The sequence below is a fragment of the Anolis sagrei genome, chromosome 3, assembly GCF_037176765.1.
Source record: "Anolis sagrei isolate rAnoSag1 chromosome 3, rAnoSag1.mat, whole genome shotgun sequence".
Classification (NCBI taxonomy): domain Eukaryota; kingdom Metazoa; phylum Chordata; class Lepidosauria; order Squamata; family Dactyloidae; genus Anolis; species Anolis sagrei.
The window spans coordinates 25,031,921-25,045,066 of record NC_090023.1 but is presented as its reverse complement, the minus strand read 5'-3'; the positions used below and the strand labels follow the sequence as shown (position 1 = coordinate 25,045,066).

The following is a 13,146-nucleotide window of genomic DNA, read 5'->3' as shown; positions in this document are numbered from 1 at the left end:
CTGTGCTACTCATTAGATACACTATCATTTCTTATGTGATCAGACTGGAAAGCTGCCTAGTTTCTCCAATTTTTCTCTCTTAATTATACTGTTCAATCATTAGTCAGTTGGTTCATAAGGCAGAAAGTAAAGTTGCCAATTCATTTCATGCTGCGAAATGCAATACTTGTAGGTTGGTAATTACATTACACAAGACTTATGATCCATCTTGAGATAGCTTCCTCTTGATGGATGACACCATCAAGGAGTGCAAAAGAGCTAGAATGAGCGAGGGAAGAATAAAATTTTAATTTAGCTCTTCTGTCCGTTTTGGTAGTTTGAACACTACTTTTCAGCAGGCTAGTTATCTTCTGGAGATAGGATGAGAAGATTAAGGGAAGGAGAACTTTTGGTGTTATAAAGCTTGCAGGTTAATTTTAGCTGTTTCAAAGTTGCGGTTTGGAAAACAGTGCTCTTGGGTGATCATTTTTTCAAGTGACAGGGAAGCTTTTAGCATTTTAATAGAATCCATTTGTAATGGCAATATTTTTCATTCTGTTGCTAACAAACCATGTAATACAAGCTCTGAACAATCATAAATTTTCAATATGATTTCAACAGTATAGGCAGGTGTTACTCCTAACAGGCAGATTTCATCACCATATCCATTTGCTTGGAGGTTTTAGCAAATAATAATAATAATAATAATAATAATAATAATAATAATCTACATTGTACCTACACTACACTGTGTTTTGGATGTGATTAGTGGGGTAGGAGCCCCCGGTGGCACAATGGGTTAAACCCCGCAGGTTCGAATCCGGGGAGAAGCAGATGAGCTCCCTCTATCAGCTCCAGCTCCTCATGCGGGGACATGAGAGAAGCCTCCCAAGGATGATAAAAACATCAAATCATCCAGGCGCCCCCTGGGCAACATCCTCACAGACGGCCAATTCTCTCACACCAGAAGCAACTTTCAGTTTCTCAAGTCACTCCTGACACGACCAAAAAAAAAAGTGGGGTATAGGCTAGTACCATGTGCAGACAGGTCCTTTGTAGCGGAGTTCTTTCCTATGATGTGTATCCTTAAAGCCACTTCGCAATCATTTTATGTTCTATCCATTGATTTATGTTGAGTAAGTGAACATCCTTTCAAGTTGTCTGATGACTTAATGGCAACCCCATTTTTCCTAGGGAAGGAATACTCAGAGGTGGTTTTGCCAGTTCCTTCCTCCAAAATATAGCATACAGCACCTGATATTCATTGGCTGTTTCCCATCCAAGTACTAACCAGAGCTGATCCTGCTTAGCTTCCAAGATCAGATGAGATCTGGTAATTTTAAGTAATTTCAAAACTAAGATGCAATGGTTCCTAGAGGAGGCCTCAGAAATAATGGGTTAGGACATTTTTTTCCCCTTCCATGATGTAGGGAAAGGGAGATCTGTCTTCAGAGAGGACAGTTGATTCAGAGGTTCTCTTGATAATCATGGAACATTCTTCTGATGTTGACTGTTTTAGTTATGAATGGGGGGAAAAACACTGGAATTGTTTCAGGTAAGTGTCAAAACTTGTCGAGGGCTCTCATGACTGGGATCACTGGGTTGCACTGGGGTTTTGGGGGGGGGGGACTTATTCTTTTGGCGTGAAGTTGGTAGCATCAGTTATTGCCTGAGAGCCTCTGAAGATGCCAGCCACAGATGCAGGCGAAACATCAAGAGAGAATGGCCATACAGCCTGAAAAACCCACAGCAACCAAGTGTCAAAACTTTTTATTTTTTTTAAAACTGATGACAATCTTCACAGTTCAAGATTATGTTAAAAAGTTACTCATTTTTTGCATCCTTTTCTGCTGAGAAAATCGTTTCCTGAGAAAGAAGTCCTGGAATTGGGGGCTTACTATGTTTTTATTCTGTGCAACATTTCCATATTTTTTAAAACCAGAAAACCAAATCTTCACTGCAAAAAACAGAATGATGAGAATATATTACTTCTGCCCAAAATGCTATCAATAGAGACTTATTCTGTACAAAATTTACATGCATTTTTGTCTATAAAACAGTATTTGATTTGCTAAGGGTCATATTATTCAAATGGGTAATCAACAGTTTTATTTATTTATTGAATTTCTATATCACCTTTCTCACTTCTTGGGGGACTCGAAGACGATTTACAACATATTAATGGCAAAAATACAATGCCAACATATAGTAACACAAATAAATCATAACTATTTATTGCATATACTCCCTATGCCTCTTAAATTCATACCACAATCTAAATCAGAGAAAACTTGCAGTTTCATGAAGATGAAACTCAAAATGTCAAACTCATTTTTTAAAATTAGGTGTTCAGATAGAAAGCATCAACTGGTTCAAACTTTCCTAGTTGAAAAATCACCTTGGAGAACCAAGCAGAGAAGTTTCTGTGCTATTTTCTACCTTTGAAGGGTTATGTCTTAGGATTCCCTTGAGTCTATGCTTTGTTTAGTTGCTAAACAGACTTTGAGGAGTTGACAGCAGTGGTATTACCTGCAGCATTTAGACAGACGAGCTTCCTTCCAAATGCAAGAAAATATACTATAGGTGATACAATTATTTATTTATTTCTATCCTGCTTTTAACTCACAGCTGAGATGCAAGTACCCCTGCCAGTCTGGAGCCAGGACTATTAGATGCTAAGTGTTGTGTTGAATTAAAACAGCTTTGAATGCAACGGGCCCTCCACTTAATAGTAGTATAGATGATTCCATTGCATATTTGTTGTGGATGACATACACTACAAGCACAAAAGAGTTGGACAGCTTCAACAATGCAGCTGATGTATTTCTGATTCTTTTGGAAGGAAATATCTCACACACAAGCAAAAAAAATATTTGCTGTAACTTGTAAATGCTCTTATGGGTGTTCAATGCACATGTTTGGCCCAGTAACCACCCAGTGGTAGCCATTGGGAGTGAACCATGGCCCAGTGTGTGCTGATGAACATTGGGGAAGACCCCAGTGCAGATCAGGACAATGGCTCGGAAATGCTGGAACACAACAAAAGCATCCAGTGCATGTCTGCAAGTAGTTATTGACTCGTGAAGATACAATACATAAGGCAATAATGTAAAATCTTAGGTGGTGTTTGAAGTAGTTATAATATAAATATATCCATTGGCCTTGGTGTTAGCAACCACATTTGCATGTTTTTGGGAGATCATACTGTGGCACAAAACTGGCTTTATAAAAGAGACACCAATTTTATACTTGTCACTGACCTATTATTATTTGTTTATTTCTCCCTATGCATAGCATGTGTATGTAGGATCAGGCACAAAATAAATATGTTCTTTGAGCCCTGTGAAAATTCACATTGCTAACAAAACTCTTACTTTCCCCACATTTCCAGTTAATTTTTTCAGTTAAAATATCCATATCTCCCCATCACACCGCCAATCTTCAAAATAATAATTTAAATAATCTAAATAGTATTATAATGTTCTAAAAGCACAGTCTCTGAAAAGTATGTTTGTAAATAGAGTTCTATAATAGGGGTACAATTATTCCAACAAAAGAAATAAAAAAGAACAGATCTTCATGGCAGCCCCCCCCCCCAACCTCAAAGCAGATTAGGTGGATTACTCATTCAACAGTTACCAAAATATATTTTTTAATTTTTTTTACCTCTGTATTTCATCTTAACTACTTTTTTTTACAACTGACAATGTGCAGCCTGCTTTGACTTTAGTTGGATCATTTTTTCATTTGTGAAAGAAGAAATTCATCCATTTGCCCCACTTACTTTGAAAATTTCAGAACTCTAACAAAAACTTAAAATTTCATTATAAATGACAGTTCCAAATTGGTTCTGTCATAAACATTGCCAATAATGAAATAATAATTTTGAAAGTTTTGTTAGAGTTCTGAAATTTTAACCATCAGAACGTTAGCAACACTTTAGAAGCAAAGTATCAGTGCCCTCTAGTTTTTTAAATACTTTAGAACTATTTAGAACCATGGATTGCCTATGCCTATCTCACTTACTTCGTTTCCAACAAACCCCTCAACTTCTGAAAATGCCTGCCATAGATGTGTGAAATGTCAGAAGAGAATGCTTCTGTAACATGGCCATGCAGCCCAGAAAATGCATAGCAACCCTGTGATTCCAGCCATGACAGCCTTTGACGACACACTGAACATCTCTATGGGGAGAAATCGTTCCAAGACACATGCTGTGGGACTTTCTCCCAGATATGAATACAATTGCAATGTAAAACACTTATTTTCTAGGCTTAATTACAAAGGATTTTGAGCTGGGCAAAGCTTTTCTTTAGATATGGCTTAAATACCACTGTAATTTATTGTCTTTCTCCATCAGACATTGTTGAGATTAATCCAAAAGTTTGATTTGTAGCTTAAGTCACTGGAGAAGAGAAGATAGGATTCGCCATTTAAGGTTGGAAAGTCAAACAACTTCAATTTCAGCCTGCTGCTGAGAAAGGGCACTCCATTAATTTTCCCCTTGTCGCCTTTGTAATGTGTAGTTTAACGTACTATGGTTCTTGATATCACAATATGGATTTGTCTGGATGATAGGTTGCTACTAGTTATGGTTGTGACAGTGTAATCTGAGATACACTGAACTGCATGTTACAGCTTGCAAGGGTAAAATAGGTCTAATGATTTTTAAAGCAAATATTTTATATTGTCCTGAATTTGTTTGTGTTAGGTTTTACGTCATTTTTGCAAGTAGGTCTAAAACTTTGATAGTGGTAGTGGTGGCTCATAATAACAAAGAGATAAAGAAGGTTGATAAGATATATTTCTGATTTAATATAAAAACAAGATTGCTTTACAATTAATTTATGAGAAAAGATGTAGCAGCCCTAATACAGCTGAATTGACTGCCCTCATTTTTCCCTCAGCTGCCATACTTAACCAATGAATCTTTAAGATCAATTACTAAAAAATGCATGTCTCTGAGCTGACTAAATTGTTGCCTGCAAGCAGATAGAATTTTAAAAATGGGGTAGAAACAGATTTCATTAATAGATGCTTCAAGTATATCCATCAAAATTGAACAAAGAATTAGGCCCCTTTCACATAGCTGAATAAAATCCCACATTATCTGCTTTGAACTGGAATATATGGCAGTGTGGAATCAGGGCTCTTCCACACAGCCATATAACCCAGAATACCAAGGCAGAAAATCCCACAATATCTGCTTTGAACTGGGTTATCTGTGTCCACACTGCCATATAATCCAATCCAAAGCAGATATTGTGGGTTATCTGCCTTGATATTCTGGGCTATATGGCTGTGTGGAAGAAGATTCCACATGAACATGAGGAAGAACTTCCTAATTATGAGAGCTGTTCAGCAGTGGAACTCTCTGCCCCAGAGTGTAGTGGAGGCTCCTCCTTTGGAGGCTTTTAAACAGAGGCTAGATGGCCATCTCTCGGGGGTACTTTGAATGCGATTTTCCTGCTTCTTGGCAGGAGGTTGGACTGGATGACCATGAGGTCTCCAACTCTGTGATTCTATAATTCCAATGAATCTGCTTTATAAGTCTGAATCCAATCATTATGTTTTAATAGACATGCAAAAATCCCACAATATCTGCTTTGAACTGGGTTATCTGTGTCCAAACTGCCATATAATCCAACCCAAAGCAGATATTGTGGGTTATCTGCCTTGATATTTGGGGCTATATGGCTGTGTGGAAGAAGATTCCACATGAACATGAGGAAGAACTTCCTATGAGAGCTGTTCAGCAGTGGAACTCTCTGCCCCAGAGTGTAGTGGAGGCTCCTCCTTTAGAGGCTTTTAAACAGAGGCTAGATGGCCATTTCTTGGGGGTGCTTTGAATGCGATTTTCCTGCTTCTTGGCAGGGGGTTGGACTGGATGACCACGAGGCCTCCAACTCTGTGATTCTATGAGTCCAGTGAATCTGCTTTATAATTCTGAATCCAATCATTATGTTTTAATAGACATGCAAAAAGCACTTTTTTATAATCAATGTTTCTAAATTTTAACAATATCTAATAAAGATAGTATGAATAACATATAATTAGTTAAGAGTCGAACTGGATTGGTATTGATGTATGAATTGTGTTTTTATGTTTTTTATGTTTTTTATGCTTTTAACTGTATACTGTTGATTGTTATATTATGTTGTAAACCGCGTTGAGTCGCCGGCTAGGCTGAGAAACGGCGGTATATAAATATAGCAAATAAATAAATAAATAATACAGAATAACCAAAGCCTCAAAAAGAGCTGAGGCCACTTTTGGCATATCAGTGCTACCATGTGAAGGCTTTCCCTCAAAGGGCAGTATTAAAATATTAAAATAAATGAATATTCGAATGGATAAATAGAGAGGAAGGAAATCTAAAGATCTGTCAATTTTACTTTCTGGTTTTTTTTTTTTAAAAAAAACAAAACAAAATGTCTATTTCTAGAAAAGGTTTGTTTCTCTATCATTTATGTAACAGGATGTATGGGCTTTCCAAGTTTTCTATCAGCATGATAGAAGTAGCAGCCAACATTTGTTTTTGTTTTTTAAATCACAATGCATTTCAGCCAAATGTCTACTCTAAGATCTTCCTTAGGTTTTTGGGTTGAGGTGGTATGGGGAGGTAGGCTTCAAATAGTTTAAATGGTCCAGTCACCACTAGATTGAGGATGACATACCTCCAAGTGTCTCATTTTACAGGGACAGTTCCAATTGATTTGTCATCCCATCCCCCAATAAGTTGTTCCACTTTTCATCCCACTTTTCTCAGCTTACTTTTTAAATTACTACTAGCTGAGTTCCGAGTATGTAAGTGTTTTGCACTCAATTAATTCAGCATGTGGAGAGAACGGAGCAGAACCTTGTCCTTCCAAATAGACTGATCAAAACAAACTAATGCAGCCTCCCCAGCTTCTGCTTCCTTCCCTTGGCAACTTTTGCCATCTTGACCACACTCTAATATTGTTTGGCCACATACGATTTGGTTTTCATCTGTGAAATGTTGGAGGGTATGAAATGCCTTTGTTACTTTCTGCAGAATAACCTATTGATCTCCGAGGACATTAGAACATCCATTAAGGTGAAATTCTTAAGTTTTTTTTTTTTTTTTTTTGGATGCAGGCTAAAGTTCAGGATTAGATTTACAGCTATGTAATTCTATAATCTGGAGTACTTTGGCCACATCATGAGGAGACAGCAAAGCCTAGAGAAGACAATTATGCTGGGGAAAGTGGAAGGTAAAAGGAAGAGGGGCCGACCAAGGGCAAGATGGATGGATGGCATCCTTGAAATGACTGGACTGACCTTGAAGGAGCTGGGGGTGGTGACGGCCGACAAGGAGCTCTGGCGTGGGCTGGTCCATGAAGTCACGAAGAGTCGGAGATGACTGAATGAATGAACAACAATTCTATATTCATAGATCCTTTGTTGTCATGATTATAGCACTATTGCCACAGATGTAAGTGCCTCCTGAACTACTGTGCTGGGTGTCTCTTCTGGCACAAGTGATTGAAGGTTCCACTCCCCTACCCTGACCAACCAACGAGGCTGCAAAGAGCAGAAGGAATATCCTTGTTGCACTTCTGTGTCAAAACTTTGGCTGGTGGGGTGAAGGAAGTATTATTTGGCCAGGATCCAGTCAACAGCAGTGCAAAAACCACATGACCAATTTATGATAAAGGGAGAAAGGGGACAGGCTGGGAAGTGCTACTTCTCTATGCAGCTGAATCAGATGCACCTACCTGATTCTACCCAAGGATCCAGCAAAGTATATGTAAACACAGTGACATTTGGACTCAGACTTGAGGACTCAACTTGCCAACCTTGAAATTGGATGGCATATTCAAGCCCCCCCCCCCCCGAACTAATTTCTCCAGTCTTTGGGCCGAAATAGATTTTGATGGGACCTTTCTCACCTACGTTGGTATGTTGGTATTTACTGATACCAACGTATCAGTACGTGTTATTATCAGCTCCAGGGAAGTAGCATTCAAATCTTCCTGATGTGGAGAACAGAGGACACAAAGCAGTGGCTCTAACATAAGTGGAATGCCACCTAGTTTCTACAGTGTAGATGCACCCTCACTTGCAGAAATACTATTATGAATGTAACACTAAGGTCCCTTTCACACTATCATATAATGTCCAGATTATCTCTTTGAACTGGATTATATGGCAGTGTAGAGTCATAATCCAGTTCAAAGCAGATAATGTGGATTATTTAATTTGATAATCTGGATTATATGGCAATGTAGAAGATGCCTTAGATTACTCTAAGAGGAATTTTGAAAATAATGAAGAGTTTGATCTTTACGCATGGTATTTTGATTGGAAACACTATCTCAGCACCCTTGGGGGCTCTTTTTCTCTGTGCTTCATCATTCTGTGATTTCACTTTAAGTCCCAAGGTTCCACTGTATAGAAATCTGGGATTTGTAGTTTTGGGAGGGGCATTTAGAAAGCTTAAACAGAACTCCAGATACTCAATCAAATTTTAAATCCCAAGATTTCATAGGATGCAACCATGGCAGATAAAGTCGAATCATAATACTATCTGTGTACATTGTTAAGGAAAATGATAGTGAAGGGAAAGAAATGTAGACAAGCCCTCTGTCCACCTAGTTCTCTTTTCTATTGGACTGGAAGGATATATCAACCCCAGTGATTGAAATAAGAGCATATTGAGCAATAAAGAAATCATATTACTCCAAAAATGTCTGTGTGGAGACATAATCCAGGCTTCTTTCAAGCCACAAATCAACTGGTGTTAAGGAAAAAGCCTATCACAAATGAAAAACAGAACTATGGTGAATGCTAATATATGTGGCCAGAACAATGAGTCCACCTATTAAAGTATTGCTTAGACATGCAGCCTTCTTCTCTGGAGTGAAAGAGAAGATTTTATTATCTTACAGAATAATGTATCCTTGCAGAATGTTGGCTGACAACCAGAGATGTCCTGAACATTCCCATCCCAAGACTGATTCTGTTTTAATGGAATAAGTAAAAGAACCTTGTGTGCCGTCAGACGTTTTAGTTTGCTTAAGATGAACAGCCTCTCCGAAGCATGAGGAGAGATTAAGGCACAGTACTAGAAATCAGCATTTCATTGATCGGTGGTCACTATATCTGCCAAGTAGGATGTATGGCTCCAGAGGTTAAGAAACAAGGGTTAAAAACAAACAATCCAGAGAAAGTTTGTTGTAAAGTGTGAGGTGTAAATAAATTTATAACATGTACCACTATCTTATTGTGTAGTGTCAAAATGGCTAGAAAGATAGAAATTTGATGATATCATACATTGCCTACTGACTCATGTATGAGTCCAGAAACTTTAGAAAACAAAGAGCCCCAAAATCCTGGGTCAACATATACATTAGAGTATACCTTAACTCTTATTTTACCAAAGGAGACATTCTCTTCTCTAAGTGAAGAACAAGGACAAAAGCTTAGTCCATTATGGGAAAACCTAAAAGAAACACCAACCTCCTCTTCTCTCTCCATCATGGTGCCACTTCTGCATTTTTTGAATGCCTGGTGGCAAGGGCCATTGGTGGCTAGCTTTCCTGAAGTGGCATTGGTGCTTTCCCCTCTCTTTAGAATGACCCTTGACTTATCATTGAGGTTGATATATATGTGAATATATGTGGTAATTACAAATGCATTGCATATTCTGTCTCAACCTCCCAAACCCACCTTGACAACCAGGAACTGCATCAGACTGCTGGAGGGTAATGTTTCCAGCTTTCTCTCACCAGGGAGTAAGGCTGTGAGGAAGAATTGCCATGGCGTATCCTGCCTGTTGAAGTCTTGTTCACTGCACCCAACTTACCTCATTTGCTGATGAGGCTACTGGCTCCTAAGGAGGATTGTGGTATATTTGTGGTCAAGGCAAAAGCGCCATGATTGTAACTATATAGTGTTACTGAATATGGAGCAGTTATGGATCTAAAAGATGTCTAGAATGTGAAAAAATATTTCCAGAGACTTGGCGGGAAGATACCAGAAGGTCATGAATGTCTTACATAAATCATAAAGCCCAATTTCAAAGTTACCCTAGATGTACATACAATGAAATTCTACAGCAAAAGAATCTAAGAAGGGGTTTAGATGTGAACTGTGCATGGTGAAATCCCAGAAGCCTGAGGAATGAATAAACATGCTTGAAGTGTGGCTTCAGTAGCTAGATGATGCAAAACAGTGAAAAAAATGCAATGGGTAGAATTCAAACACAGTCGTTTAATTTGCATAATATATGCACATTTCTTATAGCAGGGTTGGAAATTCCCTTGGAACAAAGTTGTTGTTTTTCAACAGAACATATGCCACCCTGTCTGCTGCATATGCAACCACACTGGAGCGAATTGGTGTCAAAGCCAAGAAGAGTCTGCTGTTTCTCTGTCCAGAGTCAAAAAAATCATGTTTGGTCATACTTCATGTCATCAGAGGCCAAATTCACTGCAATACAATTCTCCCTTACTCTGTTGACCTGTTCTGAACAGCATTTCCGATGGTCAGGAAACCACTCCAGGTCAGTAGGTATTAAAAGAAACGCTTGTTGTTTTATTCTTTTTTGGTGGGTACAAAAACCACAGTTTCTTACACAGAACAAGATTATAAATAATATCGGTAACATGAGTGACCCGTAGTCTCTTTGATTCTACACTGCAGACTGATGGTGTTCTCTAAACGTATTTGTTGGTTTCTTGTAGTTAGACAGATGCAAATCCGTGGAACACTGAATGATGGAACAGAATGACGGTAACAGCAAATGAGAGGATGACCAACAATGTTTATAAAAAAAAGTCTTTGAATTTTATTACAGTGATGGCATTTTATATCAATTATTGCAATGAATTGTTCCCTAAGATGGTTAGAAAAAAGAATCGTGTTGTCCTCTACTGAATTTACATCCGTTAAAAAGCAAGCATGTTTCAATATTCCTCTTTTTTTCCCAAAGAAAAAAGTAATTTATTTTTTTCACAGGATTTACATATTTATTTCCTTATCACAGTTTAGTGACTGGTTTCCACAGCTGGATAATCTTCCCATTGTATAATGTTGATCATCTGGAGACACAGGTTAGCATGTTCATTGATTTCTATAGCAATTGGTTCCCCACTTTGCCAAGACAAAGACCACAATGTAGTCTTTTCTCAAGTGTGTTCTTCACAGTTTTAATGCTCTAAATTGGCAAGTCTTATTAGTTTTTTTAAAAGTCCACTCAAGTGAAATTTGTTGCTGTTAATATTTCTTTCCCAACCCCCTCCTACCCCCCCAAGAAAACTAAATTATGAATATTTTTTCCTGATATAAAATCTGAGTTTGGGTTTTCTGAGCTGAAACCATGCACGCATTTGTTGCTGATGATGTCTGGCATGTTTGGATGCCCTTCCCATACTCAGCCCGTTTTCTAAGTTCATCAATGACATTTCCTGTGTCGTGTTACAGTCCGTGCTGTATTCCCATCAGTCACTGACACAGTTTAATTAAGGCACTCGATTATTTTTTTGGTTTTTATGGTAGGTCTGATGCAATTACCGCCAATCCTGAACTTTGTCTAATTGCCGATCCGGAGTGTACAGCCTTTGGGCAGTCGGGAGTGAGGACGCGGCCGTTCTCCCCCACGCTCCCTGTGATGGATAATCTGGCTTTGTTTCGTATGGCTTCAGAAAAGGTCAGCTAGGTGGCAGGAAAAAAGGACAGAAAAAGAGGGAGGGGAGGAAGCAAAAAAGAAGTGTTACAATATTTCTAGTTCCCTAAAAAGAGTACACAGATAAACACCAAAAATATCTATATGTAGACATCTGCATTATCATGTTAACTCTTCATATAGTATACGTGCATGTTCTACTTTTTAAAACTAGAAAGATCGAACTGGAGGCTCTAGATATGTCAAAATTTAGTAAAAGCCAATCTCAATGGGGAACTGTAAAATCTCACGCAGTTCCCAGTTTCCTTAGAAATTAAGCCTCCTTCCCCATGCCTTTGTTTCACTTTGATTTTCTGTCAGTTTTCATGTACATGACGCCAGTAAGACCACAGGTTTGGAATTTGCTCACAAATTAGCTTGCAAACATAGAGGCAAGATCAGATTGATAGTATATATAATCATCATTTTAATATACCAATGTTTTTGGATATTTTGGTAAATTATTCTTTAAAGCCCCAGAAGAAAAGATTTAAACCCATGCCTATATCTTTTACTGATAGCAATGGCACAACCTTGGGTGCCTTTCTTTATCCTCCCTCCCTCCTTTAACACTTTAATTCCACTTTTCTTTCAACTCAATTTAAGAAGGTTACACTTTTTTTCAGATACATAAAACCTAGCATATCAATATTAATAACCACCTTTAAATTTTTGATTAATTATACTGAATTAGAGCCAGACTTAGTCATGCTTACAAATGATCTACTGGAGTTAAAAGGGAAGGAGGAGGAGGAGGAGGATAGTAACACATTACGTCTACACTAAGCATGACTAAGTCTGAATCCAAACCACTATAAATAATTTTAAGAAGTTAAATTTAAGGGCCCATAACTCCCACTGACGTAGACAGGATGTGCTGATTTTAACAGGACACCATAATAAAACAAATTTCCTTGCTAAAATATCAGCCACATGCAGGGCACAAGAGCAAGACACATAGCAGAAAAATATATGTGTACACAAAGGCCAAAAGAAAGAATTTCATGGTGCATTCGGACGACAAGTTTTCCAGATACTGCGACAAGAACGTTCCCTGAGGGAGTAATTTCTGCACTGGTTGCTTATCTGAACAATTAAAGTATTAAAAAGAAAAGAAAAAATAGATGAAAAAGCAGAATAAAATGAATGTGCTTGATTCTTTTTCTGTGTAGTGAAAATTTTATACCTTATGTTAGCATCTCTTCTTTTTTTGCATCACTTCTTTTTAAAGTCGTATATGAAGCACTGAGTAGCAATTAGACAGCCTAATTCTGAATGACTCAAATAGTAAACTATGTTATAGGGCAGGGATGGGCAACTCATTTGTCTAGGTAGCCAGGGACCCCTTGGAAGGTTGCCCACTACTGTCTGTCTTTCAAAAAATATTTTCATTTTAAAAAATTATTGTCTGTAGGAATCATGCAGGACAATTTTATCCCTGTCTCTGTATCCTCCTATATTGTTTTAAGCTTATGTGA

General features: G+C 38.0%; 1 protein-coding gene across 6 annotated transcripts in view; it reads right to left on the bottom strand.

Moving 5' to 3' along the window:
- Positions 1-10,518: 10,518 nt before the first annotated feature.
- Positions 10,519-13,146, bottom strand: part of GRIA4 (glutamate ionotropic receptor AMPA type subunit 4) — a 298,771-nt gene continuing 296,143 nt past the window's right edge. For 2 of the 6 annotated variants that reach the window (XM_060771029.2, XM_060771028.2), the window contains exons 16-17: positions 11,518-11,658; positions 10,519-10,714 (exon numbers count right to left, since the gene is read on the bottom strand). In XM_060771029.2, the coding sequence (XP_060627012.1) occupies positions 10,637-10,714; positions 11,518-11,658 (219 nt within the window). In that variant the 3' untranslated portion in view covers positions 10,519-10,636. Of the gene's footprint in view, positions 10,715-11,517; positions 11,659-13,146 lie in introns of those variants that run through there. The other 4 variants (XM_060771031.2, XM_060771030.2, XM_060771036.2 and 1 more) reach the window with 3 other exon arrangements.